Source organism: Colletes latitarsis, chromosome 11, assembly GCF_051014445.1.
Source record: "Colletes latitarsis isolate SP2378_abdomen chromosome 11, iyColLati1, whole genome shotgun sequence".
Lineage (NCBI taxonomy): Eukaryota > Metazoa > Arthropoda > Insecta > Hymenoptera > Colletidae > Colletes > Colletes latitarsis.
This window is the reverse complement of record NC_135144.1, coordinates 25,943,431-25,970,274: the sequence shown is the minus strand read 5'-3', so window position 1 is coordinate 25,970,274 and position 26,844 is coordinate 25,943,431. Positions and strand designations below refer to the sequence as shown.

The following is a 26,844-nucleotide window of genomic DNA, read 5'->3' as shown; positions in this document are numbered from 1 at the left end:
AGGACACTTGGATCTCAAATGAAACTTTAAATAACCACTGTTCATCCTAGATATTACATTCCTATATCCCAGGAGGGTCCTGTGACTCGATCGAGCCATTCAGGTGGTCGTGGATCATCATTCGCGATTTCAGCCACCCATGAAATTCATATAAGGCTCAGACTCTCCTCGTATCGTCATCGTATCGCCCAGATCGCGTCGGTGCTAAAAGTATACGACCGAAATTTTCACTCGAGTTCGATGTCGTAGCGCGTTTAAAGATTAACGTATGGTTCCTCTCGCAGTCTTACAGTCGACGATAACGTCGCTCCGCGTAGATTGATATACGATTGGCCAACATCAGGCCGGAGTAATCGCTTTCAGACGACTTGTTTACCACGACGAATAATCGCTGATCCCCCCTCCCCCCTCTTCAGACTCTTTTTTATCGTATTTTTGGCTTCTGGTTTTCCTTCTGCTCCTCGTTCTATCTGTTCCGTTTATTCCCCCGCCTGCCGGTTTCCCACTTTAATGCTTTATTCCCCGAGCCGATCGATTCGTCGCCTTTGAATTCCAGGCGTGCAACCGTGCACGTGCGCCGCCGGTGCAGGATATAATGTTTTCGATACGCGAAGACTGCATACGCAGTATCCGGAGGCCGCATCGGGATGCAAAGTGCCCGCCTACGCTGTTTACGGGGCTGCACTCGTCTACCGAACGTTATTTTGTTCCGATCGAACGTAACGCTGATAGATCGTCTACGAGAACGAGCGAATTATATATCTCGCCAAACGTGAAATTCTATCTACTCCAAGAAATTCTAAACGTTTCATTTATTTATTCTTTTTTCATTTTTATTTTCTGGGAGGGACTCTTAAACTATACGAAAATATTTTTTTAGTCCATCTTTTACTACACCTAACCCAGACCTAACTAAATATATGCATAGCAAAGACGAAAGGGGAGAATTTTCAGTTTCCACTGTCTTAGAACAGTCTTACAATGCGTATTAAAATAGTTAAACTTTAGAAGCGTGCAGTTTCGAAACCACTCATGCTTTCTGCATAACTAAGCCATAGTTGGAAGCGGTGACCCTTCCTCTTTAAAATGGTTTTTGGTTTTTGTCGATCGAACTTTCCGTTTTCGAGATATCGTAATTTATATAAAAGGTAATTTTTCTCAATTCGACTATCGCTGTCTTGGTCTAACGCGTCGCGTCGGACCTCCTTATCGCACGTTGACCTACTGACCGAGTGACCGAGTGACGTCACGTTTACTATTTACTACGAGCGCGTGCGGTCAACGACCTTAGTAAGAAAGTAAACAAACGCTTCGGACCCTTATATCTCCGAAACTAGCCACCGCATCGACGTGAAACTGAAATCGCTATATCTCCGGAACTAATAAAGCTATCGACTTGTTTGAACGCTCATTTTAAAGGGCATTTCATCCTCTACCTAATGATCATATCACCTACTATAATTTTTGCTATCTTCTATGTTTATTTTGAAATTTACTTTGACGCTACATACTCAAAATAATTTCAGCACTTCCTATTGATCATAGGACTAGTGTGCCATAAAACTGGATCATAAATTGTTTATTTAATTGAAAATGAATGTAAATTTTTACACAGGGTGTTTGCATAATTACTATGCCATTTTTTCGTAAATAATTGTTTTCTCTAGAACTAACTATGGTATCGACTTGGAACAAAACTCGTTTTCAAGGGCGTTTTACCTTATATATTAATAAACATCAAAACACAACTTTGTATACATATAATGCAAAAATTAAAAGTACGTTCCCTCGTAAAAGAGAAAAAGAAAAACTGGTATTGTTAATGGGTTCACGATAACTCATAAACTATATTACAGAGATTTTCAAAAAATCCTGAGGGAATATCGCCCTTAGAAGACGGAGAGATATTACATTTTAAGGAAGTACTCAAACATGCATTTGCATGGACCATTTCCTCGCTTCTCTTGCCAGTTCATGAATCCCTTTGACACCATAAATTAAAAAAAGATTCAATCTATCCATAAAAGAGTCGAGATGTAATATATTCCCGAGACGACGAAGTTTAAAATGAATTTTTCCGACTTACATCCTACGAGCTCAAATGATAAACGATAAAGAATTTTCTAATACGAAATATTTAAAATGTAGAGCCTGGTCTGGTAGCTACTGGTAGCAATGCAGTTAATCCGCGCGAAAAAGCGAATCGATAATGCAGGATGAAACATTTCACAGAATGTTTTGATTTCGATCAAATTGATTTCGAGAATTTGCTGGATGCGCGTTTGAGTACGGCGCGTCTGTCCATTACTCGTTATTACTACTTGTGTTCGTGCCCGACTCGTGCTCCATTGCACGGGTTTCTCATGAATATTCAAAGTCAATTTTTTTGTAAAAACTACATACTGCCCAAAGAAGGGGAAAAAATTCGAAACTGGTTGCAGCGTGCTATTTTACGTTCTCGCGTTCAACCAAATTCAATTAAAACGTACAATACTGTACGGCCGCTATAGTCAGCAAGTTGGATAGTTTCCAACTGTACGTAGAATGGACTAGCGTACAATACTGTAGAATAGACTAGAATATGTTAACACGATCGTAAACTGAATTAGTGGACAGAAGTACAAACTAGAATTTTGTATCATTAGTGTTACACTTTAACGCAACACACTGCTCTGATATAGTATTTCTGAGCTCGTTTGCGATAATTCGGATCTTTTGGTCAACTTCTTTCGCCTGGAAATTCTACTCGAATAAGAATATTTCGATTCCAGTCGTTGGAAGAGAAACGATCGTTGGAGGTTCGCGACGAATCGCGCAAGTTTCGAGGGTGAGCGACACGGATCGCGGTGTACGTGTTCAGAAATTCCCCCATATTTCGCGGAATAGTAAAATATACGCGTTACAGAGCCGCTAAGGTAGCATTAGCGCGATACGAAACACTGTGAATTTCGAGGATGCAAGAACATCGCGAAAATATAATATTCCCTGTACGACGGTGGCGTGACGGCAGGGAGAAAATATCTGTCAAGTTTGCCACGCGACGAGACTGTTCCCAAGTTTTAGGCGTTCCTTTGCGGGGGCGTCTTCCATACGCTAAGTTATAGCACCGATGAAACGTGCACCTCAGAGATGTGAAATTCATGGTTTCGTATAAAAATCTGACGAAGTTGTCGAATAACTACCGTTCTAGTATCCATTTTCTCTCTTTTAATAAATTTGACGAAATTTTATTTCACTTTATAGTCATTGTAAGACAGAGGGTAAAATTTTATAACTGATATTTTTACATTTTCAAAATTTAAAACTTGTCAAGTGGTATTGATAAATTTAATACTATTATTAATTAAGTGCTGTTCTTAAAGGAATCATTGTAAAATAAAAGCTGTAATTTTCTGATTTTTTTACATTTTTAAAAGTACTCGAATAGAAATTTTCTAAGTAGTAATATCCAATAATGGTCAGACGCGGTGACAAAGTCATAATCAATAGCACTACACCAAATGAATTTTTATAATAGATTTTCCCAAAAACGAAGGTTCACGTGAAATAAATTTTTTTCTGTATTTTCCATTTATTTTGAATACATTGGAATTCGAAAGAAGACTCTGTTCTTATCGAGCAGCATTGTTTCCTCGTGAAAGGCGAAAATAACTCCGAAACGAAATTATTGTCCTCGTTTTAGAAATAACTTTCTCAATTAATGAAATTTATAAATCCCAAAGTTTCATTCTCAATTAACAGCGTTTATAAATAAAACGTCAAGTTTTGATAAATATATTTGAAATAAACAAACGTTCCCGAGGCGAAAGTAACACCGAAACGATTTTTTTTTCTCTCGCCGCACAAACAACGTTCTCAATTAATAACGTTTATAAATAAAACGTCGGTAAACTTTCGACGAGTGTGCTTAATAATAAGCAAACGTTTCCGAAACGGAATAAACTTTTCCCCGCCGGTTGTAAAATTGGTCGACAACTCCAGCGTCGAGATTACAGCCATGGAGGCGATCGTTAATTACGCGTGAACTGATTAATTGATCCTCTCCGTCGTCTTAAAATACCAATTCTCTCAATATATATATTTTATATTTTTGTTTTCGTTGTCCATCGATTCCCGATAGCCGGTCGCGGAACGAGCGCAGTCTTCCGAGGGATTTAGTATTTTCTATATCAAGTGCTTCTCTCCCCCCTCCCTACCCCGTCGCGTCGTTTCTGGTTTATATTCCGGGGGCTACAATATGGCCCCGCCTATACGCTGGCTACGAATGGAAATTGGAAGTCGGGTAGCGGAATATCCGCCACTGTCGCGTCGGGATTACCCTATTGTGCCGCTTTGCAAATGCAATGACGAAAAGAGAACACGGAAAGCGAGCCCGCGTCGATGCGTTTCGATTGATGTATCGGGGGAGGAATTAATCGATCGTGGAGATAATGGCCGCAATGGGTCTTTGACGTTCGGGCTATCGGTACGGTAATGAAACACGGGAATAATTTTCCTGCAATTACAGCCCGTCGCGAGTTCTTCGATAATGAACCGACCCAATTCTCTTCTTCGACCAGTAAAAAAAAGAACTAATCTTTATTTAGATAGTTCGAAAAATGCTCCTTTCCGACGTTCACAAAATAAAATGTTTACACTGTGCACAGAGAATTGTGATAAAATTTATATTCTTCTTGGTTGTGCTACGGTTATTAGAACACGATATTCTGACGATTGGGACTCAATGTACGCCCGTGGCGACAGTTCCTGCGGTCGCCGCCAGAGGGCCACGCTCTTGTCTTTCTCGCAAGCGCTCGACAGTCTGTTTGTTCTTCCTACAACAGAGTCGGTCATAAAAGGTGGTCTTGACACGAAGTTTAAGTAGCATTTAAACACTTTGAGAAGCTCTTGGGATTTCTTAAAAAGAATTGCAACATCTGAAATACGCCTACTATAATATCATCTTTCAAGTAGAGTTCCATTCAACATTGTCCTCGATAAATTTCACTTTAGAAAAGAGCCGTATCAATATAACTTCGACAGAGGCTTCCGAGTATCCCGACGATTAATAAAATCAAAATGGTTCAAAAAGATAGCAAAATTGCCGGCCTTCGTCCACTCTCTTTACTGAAAATTTGATTTGGCGAAGAGTAACGGCTAATTTCGCGACGAGTCCGGCAACTTTTCCCCAGACCGGACTGCCAGGTGTTCGCTTCGCCACCGCGGTTACATTATTTGCAGACATTGTATCTCACGGCGCTCGTAAATAATGCGAAACGTTAATGCAGCCGAAAAAAAAAGGACGAGTTCGCCGCGCCACGGTGCACTGTTATTTGCGCGAAATGGTTCCGCGACCAGCGCTCGTCCTAACTGCTGTATTTGCATGTTTACAACAGTTGCCGCGTTCCCGATGGAAATAACATATATTTCCAGGCCGGTCTCGAGCGCCATCGAACTTTTCGACAGCGGGAAAACTCCTTCGCGCTTTTCCAATATTCCGTGACGACAGCTGCGCGGAATTGCAGGTCTCGATTTAATTATCGCAAGTCTCGCGTCAATTTTTGTAAGCATACCGCATCTCCGAACGTTGCTCACCGTGTACTGCATTTATAACACAGGAGATGTTCGCGTAAATCTAACATTTTGGAAGATGTCAATTTTGTCCAGAGTCTTTGAAATAAAATATACTACGCGGGAAACTGAGGAAAGGATTTCGCGATGACATCGAGTAATCGTATCGCAAGTTGAGACATGTTCTTTTGGGCCAGTATCTTCGAAACCTAGGGAACTCTTGATGCAACTGCGAACGCATCAGGCTCGTAGACGTTGCAGAAATTAGGAAAACAGAGTGAACTTAGTCGTAGACAAGTTTCTAGCCCCCCACCTAGAGGTGTAAATTTTCTGGAAAATTTGAGGAGGGGGAATCCAAACTCCGTTGGAAGGTAAATTCATTTCGTCGAGACAGAACAAACTTATACTACACATCCGGAACGAGCTAACTTCGTATCGTCTAATTTCGTTAGACTGGTTTGACACGTTTGTTTGTCACTGTGCTCTTCGAATTATAACATAGAAATAAGTGTTTAGTAGGTTGTTTTTATTTAGTGGTGATGTATAATGCAAGTTGAAAAGTTATATTTCGTTCACTACCGAATAAACGTCTATGTTTCTAGGAAAGCAAGTGTGCTACAAGAAGAGGTTAGGAGGACCTAGAGTCAAACGTAATAATAATTATTTTACTAGATGTCGATGATTAAAAATTCAAAATATAATGATTTTAAGAAACAAAAATTGTCGATGAAGAGTCGACTAAAGACGATCGTAGATATACAGGGTATTCGGCCACCTCTTGGAAAAATTTTAATATGGGATTCTAGAGGTCCAAATAAGACGAAAATCAAGAATACCAATTTGTTGATAGAGGCTTCGTTAAAAAGTTATTAACAATTAAATTAAAAAATTTCAAATCGTTCTGGAAAAATTATTTTTGATTGCAGGGATCAATTATAATCATTTTTGGTCAATAGACATACCCCCGAAATCCTAACCATTTTCGAGAAAAAAATTCTTTACCGAAAATATAATGTCTGACCATACCATTTATATGTTTCACTGAAATATCATGCAAATCTTTAAAACGTCATAACTTCTGAACGGATTGGACGACTTTAATGTTCAAAAAGCCAAACGCCGCGTATTTTAGTGTAGAATATGCACAAATCGCAAAAATATTCGAAAAGTTGGTCCTTGACCCCGTAAAATGAGAAAAACCTCATAAAAATGGTCCAATTTTCAAACAGCCATAACTCCTACAATAATGAATATATTTCAATGAAACTTTTTTCTGAAGTAGAGCCTGTAGGTACCTACAAAAAAGTATTAGACAACTTTTCTGTAGGGCGTCAAACAAATTTATTAAAAATGAAAAAGGAGTTTTTAAGAAAAATCGACAGGGGGTAGGTGTCTAAATTTTTCGACGAAAAAAAAAAATTTCAAATCGTTCTGAAAAAATTATTTTCGGTTGCGGGGGTCAATAACAATCATTTTTAGTGAATAGACATACCCCCGAAATCCTACCCACTTTCGAGAAAAAAATTCAGTCCTGGCGGAAATTTAAACGTTAATAACTTTTTAACGAAGCTTCCATCAACAAATTGGTATTCTTGATTTTCGTCTTATTTTGCCATGTAAAATCCCCCATTAAAATTTTTCCCATGGGTGACCGAACACCCTGTATATGCTATGGCGAGTAGCGACTTTAGTCGACGCCATTTTGGTGCATTCGGTGGCTGTCGACTATTATTATTTCATACTTCGTTACGAAATACTTCAACCTTACTAAAATTTATATAATTCAGTGACTGTGAGAATTTCATTGTCGAACGAAGTTACTTCTGTCGAAAGCGATACGGTGCACGAATATGTTTCCCCAGATTTTTTACGTTAGTGGATAAAAAATGGGATCTTACCTTGTCTTCCAACATATGTGTGGGTTAACACAAACTTATCATCGTGCAGGTTATGCGGACGCGTGGAGTAATACGACGCATCCAGAGTCGCGTAGACAAAGTACTGAAAGCGAGACACAAGTTGGCAGGAGGAGCGTAGATTTGTTAAAACTTTGCAACGTTAAAAGTGACGGTGAAAAGCTTACGAGGATCCGCGGGCCACAGAAATAACGAAACTGTTACGAATGAAAGAAATCCATCGGTGCAGTCTTCTAGCCGTGCGTGACGCGACACTCGCTCGATCGAACAACGGCCATTTGCATGTTTGATGTGGTCACCCGATGTATCGATTATTCGTACACGATTGTGTGTGGCGGGAAATGTTAAACTTTGTTCGCGAACAGTATCTCTCGTATTCTTTCGTTACGGCATTCCGTTTAAATTTAGATATCGTTTAAATTCAAACTAGGCTAATTATACGGTTAGTTGGATACAAGTTAGAAAATAAATTTAGTCACAGAGCGATTTTTAACGTAGCAAATTTTTAGTAGTTTCTCTATTTTCAAGTCCCACAGATTCACAACGTTGTCTCTTTTAATATTGTATATTTTGACAAATATAATTTGATGATATAACCTCTTCTCGTAGCCTATTCGTGCCATTTCTCTATCAAAACTTTTTTAAAATCGTTTCTATGTTCGATGCTATCAGATTCTAACGATCAATTCGTTCCAAATGCGTCATACGACATTTAGGTCGGTCGAATAGGGAGGTGTATTAATCACTTTTGGACATTCGTGCAACAGCTATCGGAATTTTGTTTCTACCGTTGTTTTAATATTTACCTTCTGAATTCGAGTGCTCGATAGAACTCAAATAACAACGGGCGACAATAATTGTTTACTATTCAATATTGACGTATTTCGAGGCGTCGTGTATATTATTCCAATCCTCGTTCTAAACTCGAAGGGCTTCCAAAAGAGGAAATTAAAATTTCATAAACTTTTCATCGAAACAGCTACGAGCGTAAAGTTCTGTTTTTCGAACTCGTTCGAAAGTACTCCCCCTCGCAATAATTCGAAAAAATTTGTTCGAACGACGAACGAAATCAGATTGGTCGGTGACGCGGGTTCCACGAATCTCGTTTGGGGATGGAAATAAGGGCTCGGGGTCATCGGGGCGGAACGTCTCCGCTTGAAACTGATACAGACAAGCACGGACAGCTCGGAAAGGGTGGTAACGAGAGCCGATAAGCGCGAGCCAAGCCGGGGTGATGTTTCTTTCTGCTGGATTTCATCGACGGTTCCGTGGAGGGGGTGGGGAGGAGGCACGGAAAATTTTCGCGAGATAACGTAACGTTTATTGGCTCGCGAAACGATTCGCAGGAGTGAGAATATCGGGTCGTGGCACGAGCCAGGGAATCCGGTAAGCTTTATCGGATTCCAGGACGTTGCAGAATTATAGGCGTACATAAATTTCTTCGGCCTTTGGCCCAAGGAAACTCTTTTTTTTTATCGCGATATCGACCACGTTATTTTCGTATAAAACTGCGTGAAGACACTGGGCGAATAATTATTGTAAATTATTGACTTCTCCTTTGGGAGCATTTCTTCTCGAAATTATGCAATAACAAATTCGTATATTTCAAATTATCTAATGGCATGCGTGTATAATTACTACCACTTGTATTCGTGCACTATAAATGGGGGAACAAACTTATGTTTTATGGATTGAGTTTGTCGGATGTTGGAAGCAACGATCCTTGTCCGATCACCAAAGTGCAGCATCATTGGGTCGCGTGCAGTGGCAGGATGGGTGACCGCTCGAGGGAGAAAAAAACATGTAATAGTGATTTTTATGTACTGTTTAAATTGTTAATACTTCTCTTATTTGTCTGTTAACAATAAAAAACAATAAAAAAACTACGTTGTAAGTAGGGAAGTAGTAGCATAATGTAATAAACAACATTTGGTAAAAATTGGTGAGAATTCATAAGGAAGTTACGAGTGGGAGTGTAATAAACTGTGTTAGTTGTTTGAATAAAAATTCATCATAGATGACCCAAACTGACATATCGAAACGTCATAGAAAAGAACCTGTTTTAGAATAAACAAAGAGTACAATAGTGATGAATTTCTTAGAGATATTTGCGTCTGTCGAAATAAACTTCTCTGCGAATGGTTGGGAAGTACTTGTTGTTATTGGCAACGGAGAAACTGTGAACAAGACTTGTCGTAAGTAGAAGACTCCCCGGAAATGCACGAGGAACACTTGAGAAAACACTTGCTAGTTTTAGATTTAGTAAAATAAGATAAACTTTGTGTCAATGGGAGCTTTATATACGCACTTGTCTACTAAAAGAACATTTCTAGAAGCTTCAAGCACCTAGTGTCTCGATATTATTGCATGTGGTGGTTCGAAAACATGGTCTTCCTAGAAACTTATGCGGTTAAATTGGTGCAAAGCCGAGAGTATTGGGTTGAATTATAAATAAACTTTACGAAATTGCAGTGTTAAGTATATAACTATGAAAGTCAGTTGGAAGTATCCGTAGAAATTAATGAAGTATTTGAAGACTGCGAAAGTTTCTCGGGCAGCGTGCTGGTTTCATCAAAATCTTAGGCATCGCGAGGACGCTTAAAATTCTGCGCGACTCTTTCGGACGGACATTCGATTCACTTATGCTGCCACGGAGCTGCGTTTGCAATTTTAAGTTACGAGGTGTCAGTCTTCGTGCAATTACCCGTTGGATGTTTAACTTTCGTTTCACACCTTTTCGCGGAACTTAATTTGAAACTCTCGGGCAGATTATCTATTCTTTGCCACTCGAGTACAACGAGTCTTTCGAAGTTTAGAAATCTCCCTGGTGGAAAGCTTCCTAGTCGAGTCGTTAATAATTCGTATTAGAAACAAATTAATCGTAGTAAAAATTGGAATATGGGATGCAGGAATATCAGACCGCCGTTTGTATATATTTTTATTTCATTTTCTTTCTCAACTTTGTTGCGATGGAACGTTCCATCCCTTGCAAACTTTGTTTCGTAATTACTCCGGTATTTGTAAAAGTTGCGAAAAAAGGTTCTAGAAAAACTGGATCCACGTTATAATACCGCGGAAAGCAAATGTTAAAAGACTCTTAGAGTTTTCTTATAATTACTGTTGCCCAATCAACTGACGTAAATCCAAAATTGCACGAACAGAGTCTAGCGCAAAAATAGTGACTTGTTTTGTTTGATAGTTCGACTCGTGTATTTTTGTTCCTGTACGCATAAAAACTGGGACGAGCCGTGAGCTTTCGTTCTTTCCCAACCGAAGATACAAAAAATCGATAGAGAAAAAATCCCCCACCGTGTTTCGATGACGTAAATTTTTGGTTTGATGCAATTTCTTGTTTTTTTAAACCGAACTGTGCGTTCCTCTGCACGGAAAAAATTGATATCTTCGTACAATAAAAATGGACAGAATGTTGATGGAATACAACCACTACTAGCACACTTTTACATCTAGCTAGGTCGATTCTTTCTTTTGTGGTGCTTGGTAAGGGACAAAGTGTGCACACTTTGTTGCAATCGATGACGTAAATATTAAAATTAATCGAGTTAACTACTACGGTGCTTAGAAAAGTGACGAAAACTGTAAGGAAATCGTGCGATAAACTATTTGGGGCATTTTTTTCAAACAATTCTGTCGTTAAGTTTGTCAGCTTCCATAAAACCAAGGGGCTCGTTAACACTAGAATTACCAAAATGACCCGTTGATAATTTCCAATAAAAATAGTAATTTACCATAGCTTTCCATAACATCTATTCAACTATCGATCTAATTTATTTGCTACAAATAAATACACTATAATTGCTAGTTCCAGTGTCGATACGTGGGTGGAATTTTAAAATGGAGATTCAAGGACGAACGTCGATGTTCCCAGCTCGCGTCGCGTCTTGTTATTGCGAGTTGCTTGAACCTCCGGCAATATCGAGCAGACGTGGGTGGTGTGAATGGGACAGGAGGTACAGTTATTGCCAAATGTTCGCGCGACCGAGAAAATTGAGCAATAGTACGAGAATCTCCGGTAGGTCCGTGCCAGAGCGCGTTTCGCGAGTTCGCAGGTGCGCGACGAAACGTATTCGAACGAGAAACGATGCACGTATACGTTGAATCTATTGAGAAAAATCCTCTATCGCACGAAACGCGAATAAAGGCGCGACCAGATCGCAAACATGGCGATGGACGGGACGAGACAGCGACGGACAATGACGGGAGCTGGAAAAGTCGTTGCTAGCGTAAAAACCACGAAATGGGGGATTTTATTCCAAGTTGTTTGCTTATCTTCCGACAAATTGACCGGCGTATTGGCCATCGTAGCTCCTCTTTGGCGGCTGGGTTCCAGAAATAGCACGATCAACGCAACATTTCGCCGACGAGGATCGCGACTTGCGCGAAACACTGCATTCTCACTGGTGCAGACACTTGTTTCGACACAGTTTCAGCGTTATTTTCACCTGTTCCGTGGATGTCGAACGAGAACGGGCAATCCTTCGTCACCGAGGAACGAGGCTCGACTGAGAGGAATCTTTCAGCCAGACTTTCTGGCTCATTGCCCTCCACACCTCAGTGTACTCTTTGTCCCTCGCCCGTTCCTCTCTTGACGTGTTATAAATTATATACACACACGACGCCGGACGTGTATTGTAAATCGTTTACAGTGCCATCTACTCTGTGATGCGGCTGATGAATGCGCAGGGGCAAGTGCATAAATTCGCCTCCAGTCTACCACGACGCGTTCCGTTCGACACACACACAACGTTCCACGAGTTTTATAAATACGATCGCGCGGCGCCGTTACTCGGTTTGTCGAGAAGATCCAAGACCTGCGTGCACGATACCCCCGTAAACGAGCAATTCCGTCGAATCGTAGGCGGATTCTACGCGCAAAAACGAACCGAAAACGCGGGATACGATTTTCCCGTGCGAGGCTTCGTTCCTGAGAAAATCGACTCCGAATGTGCTCGAGCGCCGCACGCGCTTCATCGCGACTCCCTCGCGCCCCGAGTAACTTCGAGATCGATTTTCTCCGCAACCGAGCCTCGCGCGAACAAATTTTATTCCACGTTGTTTGTTCAGTTTTTCGCGTTGAATCGGAATACGTGTTCGTTTACTCGAAAAGGAGCTTTTTAAAGAATATAGAGTAAGAAAACACGCGTTTAGAGGGTGAATTTCGAGTTTGTTTGCCCCAAAGCGGAGAAATACCGTCGAGGCGAAGCGCGAGAGAATTTCGGGCGAACGAATCGAGAAATGGCTCACCAATTGTCTACGGAACCGCGCGGAAGATTTCATTTCGCGGAAAAGCTGACTCTTCGTGGTTTCGATAAGCACCGTCCGCACCGAAAGACAATGTCGAACTGACACATGGTTTCTCGCCGAGGGAAAAGGGACTCTTTTTGCCCCGCAGAAAGTTCAAAGGGGTAACATATGCCGATTCGCCCCTCGCGCCAACGATCCCACGGGGGTCAGAAGGGTCGATAATCGAACGGAGGACGTGCCGTCGGCGGGTTGCGCGTAAAACACATCCGTTCGCCGGACCCTGGCCGCAGACTCGGGTTTTATCCCGAGAAACGTGGAAAATAGATTCATGGAATTTTCATCGAGCATTTGATGACCCGTTCCCGTCGGTGTCTTCGTCCGATATCGGATAATTTAAACTCTGAAGCGCTTCTAAATTCATCCGTATCGCCGGCGACAGGCCACGTAGCATCGATAGGATTGATCTTATCAGTAAGAATCACAGAAAGACGCGCAGGAATCTAGACGAAGACGTATCGACCAAACAGAGGGCACCACCGGTCCCCTGGTCAAAGCGTTTTGTCACAGAAGGAACGTATCGACACTCGTTTCGTTACCAATTCGAAGCTTCTGGCTTCCGTTTCACTGACTCAGAGTTCTAATTGTCCCGTTCTCGTCCGTCACGGTACTCTGACCTACGAGTTGCAGCGTTTCCTCAACTTTGGAGCGAGCACAAAGTTCGTGATGGCGGTTTGTTACTTTGAAGAGGGAGTCATTGATAAACCTCATTCTGGTCTTCGAATTACAATATTATTTTATCGCTGCTCACCAAATATGGTGAGAATTCTTTTCCTGCAGTTAATAAAATTTAACTCTGTATAGAAGGTTGTATTTTCGCTTAGAGAAGGGACACAAAGTTCATGATGGTGGGCTGTTACTTCAAGAGAGGGGTCATTGATGAACCTTAACCCTCATTCTGGTCTTCGAACTATATAGAAAAATGTATAGTATTATTTTATTACCGCTGGAATTATTTCTTTGTCAAGTATATTTTTGTTTAGAAAAGAGACACGTCGATTCTCGTAAGTATCTTTACGTATTCTCCAAACAATTTGTTAAATATCCCGTAAACGATCGACAGGGAATGTATCAAAATGTTTTCGATGAGTCGAATTTATCGTTTCCCGTGATTGTTTTCATAATCATCGTTGTTTTATTAGCCTCGTCACGGTTCTGACAGAAACGCCTATTAATAGATATCGTTCGTTACTGAGTAAATATGGGCGCCGTTCGGAACACGAGCGACGCGGCTCCCTGTGGGCTATACGTGTCACTCGATTCCGAGTGATTGGCAGTCAATTTGTTAAGGGAATTTCCTCGCGTCACGGCTGAAAAAGATTGATTTCTTCCTTTTGTTTTCACCCAAAGCTCAGGGTTTCGAAAGTATGCTTTGATCGAATAGGAATTCAAATGGGAGGGTGAATCGTTCCATAAACAAAAGTTCAAATTCGTCTTCTCGAAGTCGACACATCGTGAACGTATCATTTTTATACGAAGTCGAAATTCGAAGCTGTCGCGAATATTTTCGACATTCCGAATCTCGATGCTCTCCCTTGAAAACTGAATACGGCACGTCGGTGTGTAGGATGGCCTAAGGGTGGTTTTGGGTCGACGAAGACGGGGAGAACGGTGTTCTAGTTGGACTCTGAGCGTCCATAGAGACTCCTCGACATCAGGACCCGCAGATAACACGCAACAAGGTAACGGTTGGCCGAAACCGTCGTTGCTTCTGCGGTTATAGTTGACCCAGCGTGTGACGGGTTTCTCGCCAGTCTCAAAGGGGCCACGTGCATGTACACTAACTGAAACAAATACAGTTACTCTCGTACACGTAACCCGGGGAGGCCAAGACGAACCGTAAGTTATCACTTTAGAAACATTTTGAAAAGCTACAATAGAAAATGCATTACTTGACGAGTTCGTAAGATGGTGACGATAATAGCGCTAGAGTTTTATAAAATTTTTACTGTTACTCCCACTTTGTCAAAACGATTTTTTATTCAAAATAGCAGTGTGCCCCATAGAAATTTCGTACGTTATTCCAGTTCTTAAGATTATAACTCCAATTTTGTCAAAACACTCCTTTATTCAGAATAATAGTTTCGGTTGTATAAATTGTTAACGCTCAAAAGTGAATAATCGTCTATTTATAATCGCTCGTTTCCCCCGTTGAACGCTGTATTATGCCTTTGAGTACGTTCCTCCGCAACCCTTCTATGGCCTCCTCACCCTCTGTAGTCCGTGGATGATCGAGTTATTCCGTGCTCGCATGCAAAACTGCATTTTCGTGGGCACCGGTGGACCATTCTCCTGCGAATTTTCTCGACTTTTTACCAGATTTCACGACGATGAGACAGATAATCTGCCTGGACTTCCGGCGCGGAACGACTTCGAGCCCCATCGTAAACGTTTTCCATGTTATTCCAGAGATTGAAGAATTTTTGCAAGATGTTACCCAGGTGCTCTGTGGATTTTGTGGTGGGAATATTTGGGGAACTCGTTAGGGAGAATCGTTCGACCGTAACTTATCGATTTTAATGAAATGGAGCAGGCAGAAAAATATTTAAAAAAATGTTTGCTATCGCAGGGAAGAGATACACCTATTTATTATCTTAAAACGCGTTCCTGATCATCGTGTCAATCGTCGGAAAAAAATATTGATCGATCCACTAGGAACGAAAATAATAGGGGTGAATTAGTTATGCGTTAGACCTGGTATTTAAGGAGACGTCTGCATCTGAAATGGAAATACTCTCGTCGTACGATGTTACGTGAGATATCACTCTACAAAATGTTCAGTACACAAAGAAACATATTTTTACATATATTTCTCCTGTAATTCACATTGTCCATTATTTTGGACGAAGACAGTCAAAGAAGTTAATATCAGTCGAGTTTTAAGGATCTCGTAATCTTTGAGACGTTCAACTTACGAATCGCGTATTCATTTTAAGAATCGTTACTGTAATCGTCTTTTAAATATTGTCTTTCGCGTTTCACTGGCTTCAGGGGCTCTCCAATTGGAATAGAAATGTTCAATTTGCGAATTACGTGTTCTTATTAAGAATTATTATTGAATTCTGCAAAGAGGGCAAGATTTACTTCTCTTATAATTCATATTGTCTATTATGTTGGACGAAGACAGTCAAAGAAGTTAATATCAGTCGAGTTTTAAGGGTCTCCTGTAGTCTTTGAGACATTCAACTTACGAATCGCGTATTCATTTTAAGAATCGTTACTGTAATCGTCTTTTAAATATTGTCTTTCGCGTTTCACTGGCTTCAGGGGCTCCCCAATTGGAATAGAAATGTTCAATTTGCGAATCACGTGTTCTTATTAAGAATTATTATTGAATTCTGCAAAGAGGGCAAGATTTACTTCTCTTATAATTCATATTGTCAAAGAAGTTAATATCAGTCGAGTTTTAGGTATCTCTCGTAGTCTGAATCAAACGACGGAGTAATTTTCGTGAGAATAAAAATTGTCGGGATAGTAGAAACGAGTGTTTATTATTTTCACGTGCTGAATTTAGATCTGCAGTTGCGCCATTATTTTTTCGAGCTCGCCGCGTAGGAGGTCCACGTGCTCAGTTTCTCAAGGTTTGTATAGGTTAATGAGAATTGTCCGAACAGTTCGCAAACACGCGAACGGTACAACAATTTGCAAACACGCGAGAAGGTGCTTGCAATTTGCTCAACGGCTGAACATTCACCGAAATCGATTGATCCTTTGTCCTAGATCCTCCGCCAGTATCAAGACGATAGTCAACAATCTCTGGTGCCATTCGAAACGATTCAGCCATTGACACGAATCCCGAACGTCGCCGTAGAAAACCGTTTCCTTTTTAAACAAACAACAAACGATTCTAACATTTATTTTTATACGTGTATTTTTCAAAAATATATATTTCCAATTTTACGCTTCGTTCGTAATTGTAACACAAGCGTACGCGTCCAGGTACCTATTTTTGTAATCGAGTATTATTACAGTGATATTAACGCGTGCCATGTCTGATTGATATTGCAATATCATACATCATGATTTATTTCGGGCAATTACTGTGAAAGTACATGCACCTTGTATAATTAATATCGCGTATTTATACGTGCATTAATCGGTCTACGAAATAAATATGAATAAAAAATTGCACGATCAAGGTCTGCTCGCGATTAAACAGATATTTAACAACTGGAAATAGTAAAATGAAATTGGCGACATAAATTTAGCAATTTTTCTAATAAAATAATGTCATAAAATTGTTAGAAATAATTCCTAAATTACAAATTAAATTGATCTACTCAAATGGACTCGGAAATTTGGAGGATTTGACCAGAAATTTGAATTGTAATCGTCATTTGGAGATACTGTTCCATCGCGGATCGGTACGAACGTTGCTCCCGGTTCTATGGAACCGTTGTGTATCGCCAGACCTTTGCAGGGCCAGGAATTCTCATTAACGCGAAGGACAAGGCAGGACCAAAAGAGAACTCGCTGATCAGCGCCGGTGAGAACCGAACCTGCAGTCGACAAAGGACGCGCGAACGCCGTTTCGCGAGATTGCATCGGCAGCGTCGTTAATGGATCGCCCCGACGCGATAACAGGGACGCCCAGTCGTTAAAGGCGTCGTTGTAGCTCCGTGAATCGCCAACGCTTCCCTCCAGTGCCCGTCCAGGGACTGAAAAGCATCCAGCTGTCAGCCGCAACCAATCAGGGAGGCGGGCGTGTTTTCGCGCCACGACTTTTGTAGAAAGGATTTTCCTGTCGATCCTTCTGTTCGGCTCGATGCTCCGCTAAATTGCGCGCTGCTGGAGAACAGGGACTGCAGAGCTCCTTCGAGATATTCGACTCCTCCAGACGATTTTCGCTCCACGGTATTTCCTCAAAACTCTACCGGTCTCGTTGACACCGTGCACGACAAATATTTCCATAAAATTCATTTGTACGTTCAGCTTCTCGTGCAAAGTGTCCTTGTTTCTTTGTTAATCGCGAAGGAACGCACAGAATATTGAAATTTATAATCACTTGTTCCATTTTTAATTCTTTGGGTATTATCAAATACAACAGAGGGGATGGTATTTTTCTAAAACTCGTGCACCGGTTTCGTTGACACCGTATATCTAAAATATTTGTATAAAATTTATTTGTACGTTCAGCTTCTCGTGCAAAGTGTCCTTGTTTCTTTGTTAATCGCGAAGGAACGCACAGAATATTGAAATTTATAATCACTTGTTCCATTTTTAATTCTTTGGGTATTATCAAATACAACAGAGGGGATGGTATTTTTCTAAAACTCGTGCACCGGTTTCGTTGACACCGTATATCTAAAATATTTGTATAAAATTTATTTGTACGTTCAGCTTCTCGTGCAAAGTGTCCTTGTTTCTTTGTTAATCGCGAAGGAACGCACAGAATATTGAAATTTATAATCACTTGTTCCATTTTTAATTCTTTGGATATTATCAAATACAACAGAGGGGATGGTATTTTTCTAAAACTCGTGCACCGGTCTCGTTGACACCGTATATCTAAAATATTTGTATAAAATTTATTTGTACGTTCAGCTTCTTGCACAAAGCGTTGTTTTGTTTTCTTGTCAACTGTGGAGGAACGCACAGAATATTGAAATTTATGATCACTTGTTCCATTTTTAATTCTTTGGGTATTATCAAATACAACAGAGGGGATGGTATTTTTCTAAAACTCGCGCACCGGTTTCGTTGACACCGTATATCTAAAATATTTGTATAAAATTTATTTGTACGTTCAGCTTCTCGTGCAAAGTGTCCTTGTTTCTTTGTTAATCGCGAAGGAACGCACAGAATATTGAAATTTATAATCACTTGTTCCATTTTTAATTCTTTGGGTATTATCAAATACAACAGAGGGGATGGTATTTTTCTAAAACTCGCGCACCGGTTTCGTTGACACCGTATATCTAAAATATTTGTATAAAATTTATTTGTACGTTCAGCTTCTTGCACAAAGCGTTGTTTTGTTTTCTTGTCAACTGTGGAGGAACGCATAGAATGTAAACCTCGAATTTATTCTCCATGAGTTTAGCAGAAATACCACCCTCTCAGAGTAATGAAACAGTTATTCGAATGTAGCGACAGTTCTTGCACTCGCCACCAGAGGGGTGCTCTTGTCTCTCTCGCAAGCATTCAACCGTCCACCCATTAGTACATATTCACCATCTCTCCTTTCCTTTCCAAGAAGTGATTTAAATTTCTTTTTACTCTACTTCCACCAAAATCTCCCAATATCCCGTACCCATGTAATTGAAATACACCAAATATAATATTAATATAATAGTAGTGTTTCATCGTTGAGTCTATTAAAAATTGTAAACGCGTAAGGATGTTTCTCTTATCCATGCACTCTAAACTTTCCAGATACGTAAAACAATTTGAGGCCGATGTGAGTTATCTGACCCCGTCGAGTTACGGGGCGCTTATGACTACAGTTTGCCGGGTACAAACTGCGGTTACGTCCCGGAGACTCGGCAGTGACGGGCTTTCATGAATAAATCTGCATGCCAGGGCGCTGGAAAATTTACAGGCCCCGGTGTTGCAACAATATCGTCCCCGGTATCCGTGTAAATATTATCCAAACAGTCGTATTCCGGCGGCAGGTGTAAATTTAGACTTTCCCGCCCCGCGAACGCTGCCTCAGTTTTATCGATCAGAATACCCCATCCGTGTCTATGGGAATTACACGCGCGCGCGTCGTCTATGGGAGAGTGTTTAAGTTATAAATAATATCGGTCGCGGACTACGCGTGCAGTTTTAGCGTTCCGTGACATTCTACGGCGCCGCGGAAACTATTTCCAAACTTCTCTCCTTTTGAGGCGACGCTGGGAATGTCACTTTGTTGCATCCGCCATGACATTCTCGTAGTTTCCTGAGGGGGAAGACGCGAGCTGAACTATGCCATTGAACGAGCCAGCGGATTCGAACTTTTTATCGTCAGTTTCGAAAGAATTTTTTCAAGGTTGGATCACGAATCGTGGCGATACATTATCGGAAATATTAATTTTATTCCAGTTGGGAATTTAGAAAAATATGACGGAGTATAAGAGAGCCGGAAAATCGTAGAAACGAATGGGTTGGAAGAAGAATACTTTATAAGATATTTTATATCGCGGTCGCGTATTCAAATATTCGTACTTTCATAGTAATCTTGCTCACAATATCTCCAAATTCTGTGGCTGCATCCTCGGAATTTTATGCGCTTTGCCATGAATATGTTTTTTATTCGCGACGGTGAAGCAACATATGAATTCCACTTCGCGCAGACACGACGCGTTTTTCGCGAAGCAAGGCGAAAGGGCGAGGTTGAAGGAAATTGCTGTTTATGCATCATTATACATCGCTACGGAAATTCTCGAAATATTCGTAAATCTACGAAATAATTAGTTTTCTAAGGGAGACCTGAAAATTGGTACCAACATTGTATTATAGCGATGATTCGTAAATTGAACATAGCTCTAAATGTTGTCTTTCACGTTTCATTGGTTCTACAGGGAAGCACCCCAGTTTAGAACGGATAGAAATGTTCAACTTACGAATCACGTGTTCATTTTAAGAACCATCACTGTAATTGTATCTTAAATATCGTATTTCATGCTTTACTGGTTCTAAAAGGGGATCCCACAGTTTGTAAGGGATAGAAATGTTCAATTTACGAATCACGTGTTCGTTTTAAGAAACATCACTGTAATCGTCTTTTAAACGTCGTCTTAAGAATTCCACTTCGCGCAGACACGGTGCATTTTAGGCGAAACAAGGCGAAAGGGCGAGGTTCGAGCAAATTGCTGTTTATGCATCATTATACATCGCATCGAAAATTTCGCTGACGTACGATCTTTTCCAGAGATTGAAACCCCCGAGCTAGTTCATTAATAAGGTTGTTTGTGAACTCGTTTCGCACACCTGAAAGGGTTTCGTAAATCACCTGTTTCTCGTTCTACATAATGGGAATGTACATAATTAAAATGTGATATCGTGTTCCTCAAATTGAACGACATTTTTGAATCCAATTATTTTATCCAAATTAACAAAATGCTTTTGATTCGGTCGAGAAAAAACGTGAAAACATTATTTGGTTCGAAAGGTATGGGTAGAATTTTATTCCTTTTATTTAAGATTAACTATATAATTAATAAACAAATCCTCAAGAATGCTATGTATATGTATATTCGTTCTCTTACGAGAAAACTACGGTCAATTTTCAAAAATTCAAACGAATAAATTTTGTACAGTTTTCACATAGTATATACACTTTGCGTTTAACGCTAAAGCTACCAAAGTGGTCAAATCGATGAAAATTAATAAACAGCGTACAAAATTTCACGACTGAATTTTTTTAAATTGACCGTAGTTTCCTCATAAGAGAACGAATTTTCATTACCATTGCATCTATAATTTTAACTTACCACACCATAGGCGTGGGCGGTTCGAGCGTTAAGAAAAGCACCAATCAGCGTTTTTTAATCGATCAAGTATGCAGTATTCCTGCAAGCGAACGGGGAAGTAATAAATGCTGATTGGCACTCGTCTATCCGTGGTACGAGTGCAGGGTACACACGAAGGGATTCTGATCAATCAAGTAGTATAAGTCGATCGGAGTCAGCCTTGAGAAATCAAACACTCCGGGATTCGGTTCTCCGCGAATGCGTCTGTTTCTTTCTGTTAACCAATACCGACTGCTGTTGACCATTAGCCGGGGGGCTTATAGGTTTCGGGGTTGGAATTCGAATCACTGATGCCAACAGCACACAGAAATCCCCAGATAGTCGCTCGTCTAAACACTGTCTATGTTCGGCTTAACTTTGTTGATCGGACGAGATTCTCTAGCGCTTGTGCCCCACTGTTGATCGTTGTGGTACCATGAGTGATCCACACTCGAAATTTGACGACAGAAATTAGATAGAAGAACAGACGCCATTGTTCGATAGAATATTTTCAATTACCATAAAACATTTACGTCAAAAGACAGTTCTATCGAATTCCTGTCCTAATTATTTTTGAACAATTTTTGCAATTTATCATTGGTGACCGTACTTTGTTCTTTGAGAGTCTTAGCTTGGAATGCCTCGATACGGATTCGTTCGATAACAATTCGAAAGCTTCTTCCGCTCCGGATAGAAAAAATTGATTTGCTGGATGGTTTCTAGGACACTATCGTGCCCGAAACGTTGGAATCGATAGAAACTGAACACTGTATTCGTGAGATCCACGTTAACGGCGCCATTCGTAGCCGTGAAAGCCCCGAGACTTTAATATCGGGCTTCCAGGAGCTGATAATTATTTGCCAATTCCCGGTCCAGGCTCTGGTTCTGCTATCTTCATCCGCCCTCTTTCTAGCAACTTCTTATTCCCCAGGAATTTCAATCGCCACGAAGACGCAATCAACGGGGCGAAAACTCCGTCGCAAGAATCCGCGAAGAATCCGGGGGTAAAGGTAGACAGTATTCGGTTTACCCAGTGGGGTTGGGGGTGAATTATAACCCGGGGGGAGAAGGGTAGATCGTCTCTCGGTTATCAACCGCTCGCACGACGTCCTCGCCTTTAAACGCATCGGTTTTCCATCTCGAGATGGCGCGGCCGGGACGGTTTCGCGAGCCTTTGCATAATTAACTTTCACGAGGGCGCGTTCGAGACGCTCTTCAGCCGTCGAAACGGTTTCCAAGACGCGATATATCGGCCAACGTTGACCCTCGACAGTCAATTCTCGCGTGGCCAGGCGACGAGAGCAGTGAAAACAAACGCCACGAAACCCGAGGAGCTGGCGTAATGAATCCTCTCGACGACTCCTCGCGATTTGCTTGCCCTACTCGCGCGTAATTGCCTCGCCCTCGGATCTACGATGGGGGCTCTGAAATTGTCCGAAAGATTTTCACGCATCGAATTTTATTCGTGGACGTGTGACGATTTTTAAATTCAATGTTACGTGTGGGGGAGGGCAAAACCGGGACGTTAAGGATAAAGTTACATAAGTTTGATATTATTAATCTGAAAATAAAATTGCGATCGGGATGCATTGGAATATAATTTTTTTAATAGAAAAGCAAATATGAAGAAATAGCAATTTAGGATACGATTCGTTTTTACGGTTTTACTGGTATGGTTTCACTGGTTCTATAGGGGAGCACCCCAGTTTGGGAGGGATAGAAATGTTCAATTTACGAATCACGTGTTTGTTTTAAGAATCATTTCTGTAATTGTCTTTTAAATGCCGTCTTTTGTGCTTCATTGGCTACGATGGGAGATCACCCCGGTTAGGAAAGATAGAAATGTTCAATTTACGAATCACATGTTCATTTAAAGAATCATTACCCGTACTCTGGAAAGAGGACACAGTTAAAATTTATTACACGGAGATGAACTCTCCTCCAAGACGTTTTTCTTCATGTTGCTGTTAGCAATTACTGTTAGTACGCGGTAAAATAATATTATTAGACCGGATTTAATTCCCCCTTTTTGTTCCCGACCTCAGGAAGTATGCAAGTTTATGGTAATCGTACGATCATAGTTCTCTGGTCGGCGAACGTAGCGGAAGGGTGCTTTCACTTCTTCTCGTGTTTCGAAGTTTTACCGGTTTCTACCGAATCGTGTAATTAGTACCGAAACTTGACTCTATCGTCTTGGTGGAAAATCTGGTGGCAGCGCGCAAAGAAAACGACGACTTTACGAAGTCGTTCATTCACGGTCGTTTACATTAATTGTTTCGTTAATTCAGGCACGGCTGCTCAAAGAATCCACTCTGATGTTCCAGAAACGGTATAACAGCCCTCCTTTCGGACGAGAAAACGCTCGTAAACCCGGAGCCAGATCCTTGGAACAAAGAGCAGCTAATGAAACTCGGAAAAAGACGTGTGCATTTTTCTCTTCGCAGACGCGAACGTTCGCGCTAAATCTGTTCCTCGTACGAGGAATGGAAATTGGCTAGGTTCCCCAGAAAAAATTTTAATCTTGCCATTTTCAAACTTACTTAACCACGAACATTAAATGTTTCAACTTTTTAAATAACGTTCCAACTTTAAAATTTACAAATTTTAACTCTTACAATTCATAAACGAATTTTCAGATTTTCGGACTCTAAGTCTTTCGAATTTTCTAAATTCATAATTCCCAAACTATCAGATTGTTATATAATTACGGATTTCCGTGTTTCCGAGCTTTCGTCGGCATCCAACTTTAAAATATCCAACGTCAATCAGTATTTGTGTTAATGATTGTTAGGAATTGGGTTGCGGCAACGATTCAGTCAATTTGAGAGCTCTAATTCTGTGCGTGGTCGCTGCTGTCCTGTATTTGCTTTGAAACTGTGTTGATGTATTCCTTTGACTGTAATAAGTATATTATTTACTCGACGTGTCCACGATACGTGTGGATGTTTGTCGCAATGCTGCACGCTACGTCACTAAATTCTATGCCAATCAACAAACTAATCCATACTATTAATTCCATTCAGTATCAAATGCAATCTCTTTTTTCGTTTTCCCACTAACATGCGTTACACACTTATTTCTGTTTCTGTATAGTATTCTTATCGTCGAACATCGAATTGTCGCTGTCGATATTGCATTCGTGTGAAAGAACATTTAAGGGAACCACTTATGGTGCATGGTATACATGTTTCGGGAATTTCTGGGACTAAAACGGAACGTTCGATCATCGATCGAAACGACAAATAACTAATTACTATGTTCAAAATCAAAATTAAAGAATACAATAAAATTCGAGAAAAGAAAAATGAAAATAACTCAACTTTTCAAAATTGACCAGATTACCATAAAAACAACCTGTAAAGTATCGTATCCGACTTTCGAAAATTCGTTCTTGCCCCAGGACATCCCTGTAATACACCAACACACGTTACACCTTGTGCACTATGCTACCGTGACAGACCACCAAACACTCAGGCTACGGATCGGTGACAGTCGAAGTAAAGGGTTACACAACAGACTCCATGCTTCGAAACCTGACAAGACTCGCCACGTGTCCCGGTAAACGACTAATCTCTCGACGGACAAGGGGGGATCGCACGTTGGACCGCTGGAGCGATTTACCTCTTTTACCTGAGCTGACTTTGAACGGGGATCGGCGACCTGGACGGTCTCGTCGGGAGGCAGCCGCCAGGAGTTCCTCTCGATGTTGACGCTGGCGTTCATAGCGGCCTCCTCCTCCGCCTCCCGTGTCCTTCGTCGTTCTTAACAGCTTCGTCCTTGCGCGAGCACTTCCCCGAGGTCCCCAGGGTAACCCCCGGGCCACTCCTGGGGCCGAGGTCCAACACCAGCAATCCACAGTTCCTCACCTGAAACAAACCACCAACCACACGATCACTTCACATTATTCATTATTAAAAGACCTTTCGATAATACGAAATCGATAACAAACTAGTGTCTTCATCCATTGCCACGAAATATCAACCCAAGTGTCAGCTACTGAACGTGTGCTACTGTTCGTTGGAAGTTGGAAAGTGAAAGGAACGCGGGCCTGATTGGTTCCCCACTCTAGTTCAGTGCGTCGTACGACGAGAGTGGGGATGGCCGGAGACGAACGAACTCCCACTTGCCATCTTCTCGCGAACGCACAGTATAATCTTCGTAATCCTCTACTCGAAGGAGTGCTTTCGAAGAAGCTTTATTTTCAGTACAAAAAAGTTCTGTGCGCGTCAAAAATGTGTAAAATGAGGGATGAACTTTTAAAACTTTCTAACGCATATTGTTTTTATTTTATCGTTTCTTATCAATTCGAGTGGGAAGCTTCTCTTTTAATTAATTCACACGAAAGTGTGAACTCCTCGTTCGGGTGGATTAAATCTGCATTGATTTTGGTAATGCTTATCGTAGCATCAATAAGTAACAAAGGACGATAACGACGGTTCGACGTAAACAACTCTGTTAATTGAACCTAGTCGGTCACTAATTTCATTGGGAGTTGCGGTGATTGATGAAGCTTGATTGCTGCTTTAACTACACGAAGACCGAGTGCTTTGAAGACAGGCTGTATCAAACCCAGAGTGCTTCTATGAGTAGCTAGCCTGGCTGCAAACAGCTAACTAGGGGCTCGAGTGCGCCTGGTAATTCCTAACTACTAATTTCCAACTAAACAGTGGAAATCTTGTTGCTTCCGCGGTTCGTTTATAACAACTGATTACCTTAATCGTGTTTCGTTCGAGTGTTCAAAACGATCTGAATTTGGATCGCGTTACTAACCGATGTACTCTGGTTTAATTTCTGGGTACAGAATCAAAGAAATCTTTTCCACGCGATGAAACGAGTTCTCCGTTTCGTTGGTGCTTAAATAAACGAAACAAAAGGGGAGTTTCGTTAATTGGCGAGTAATCGATGAAAAATGAGAGAACAGTTCGGGTCGAAACGTTCGAAGGGAAAGCGAGAGCAGAGATGCCAGATTCAGCACCCGGTGCACTACTCCCACATACCAGATCACGCGTACGCGAGCTCGTAGAGTTTCGGAAAGTCGACAAAGACAAACTGACGCATGCCCCCTTTCTCGATTATTCCGAAGCTGCCCGAAGTAATTTCGGGCCGCCTCGTGGGAGTCGAAAGAGAAAGGCTCACATTTGCCTTCTCGCTCTTGAACAACTGAAATCCGACCTCACGTCAACGGCATACGATTCGGAATCTCGACTGTCCAGGTATTTTTACTTGCTTTTCCTAGAGTTCATTACTGAACTCTGCAAATTACTCCTGGTTTCTATTTGCCTCTGATGACCTCTGATGACCAGCGCTGACAAAAGTACAGAACTCCCGACAACTTTTGACACCATACAGCGGCTGTTACTGACTGCTCCTGATTACTGCTTGCCTCTGCTAGACTCTGCTGACCATCGCTTATATTTCTGACAACCTATAACGATTACTACTGACATCTGCTAACCTCTGTTGGTCTTTGCTGATCTCTGTCAGCGTGTGCTTGTCTCTGCCGAACGCTACTGACCACTGCAAGTATTTCTGATAATGTATAACGATTAATACTTACTACTGCATGCCCCTACAAGTCTCTACTTGCCTTTGCAGCTTTCTGCTTGCCTGTGCATGCCTTTGCT

At 41.1% G+C, this 26,844-nt stretch overlaps 1 protein-coding gene across 7 annotated transcripts in view; it reads right to left on the bottom strand.

The window, feature by feature from the left end:
• The window catches only part of LOC143348272 (A-type potassium channel modulatory protein DPP6), a 175,629-nt gene that overhangs the window by 20,408 nt on the left and 128,377 nt on the right, over positions 1–26,844 (bottom strand). For 3 of the 7 annotated variants that reach the window (XM_076778304.1, XM_076778305.1, XM_076778303.1), the window contains one exon: positions 24,842–25,086. In XM_076778304.1, the coding sequence (XP_076634419.1) occupies positions 24,842–24,943 (102 nt within the window). In that variant the 5' untranslated portion in view covers positions 24,944–25,086. Of the gene's footprint in view, positions 1–7,448; positions 7,976–11,753; positions 12,572–24,841; positions 25,087–26,844 lie in introns of those variants that run through there. The other 4 variants (XM_076778310.1, XM_076778306.1, XM_076778308.1 and 1 more) reach the window with 4 other exon arrangements.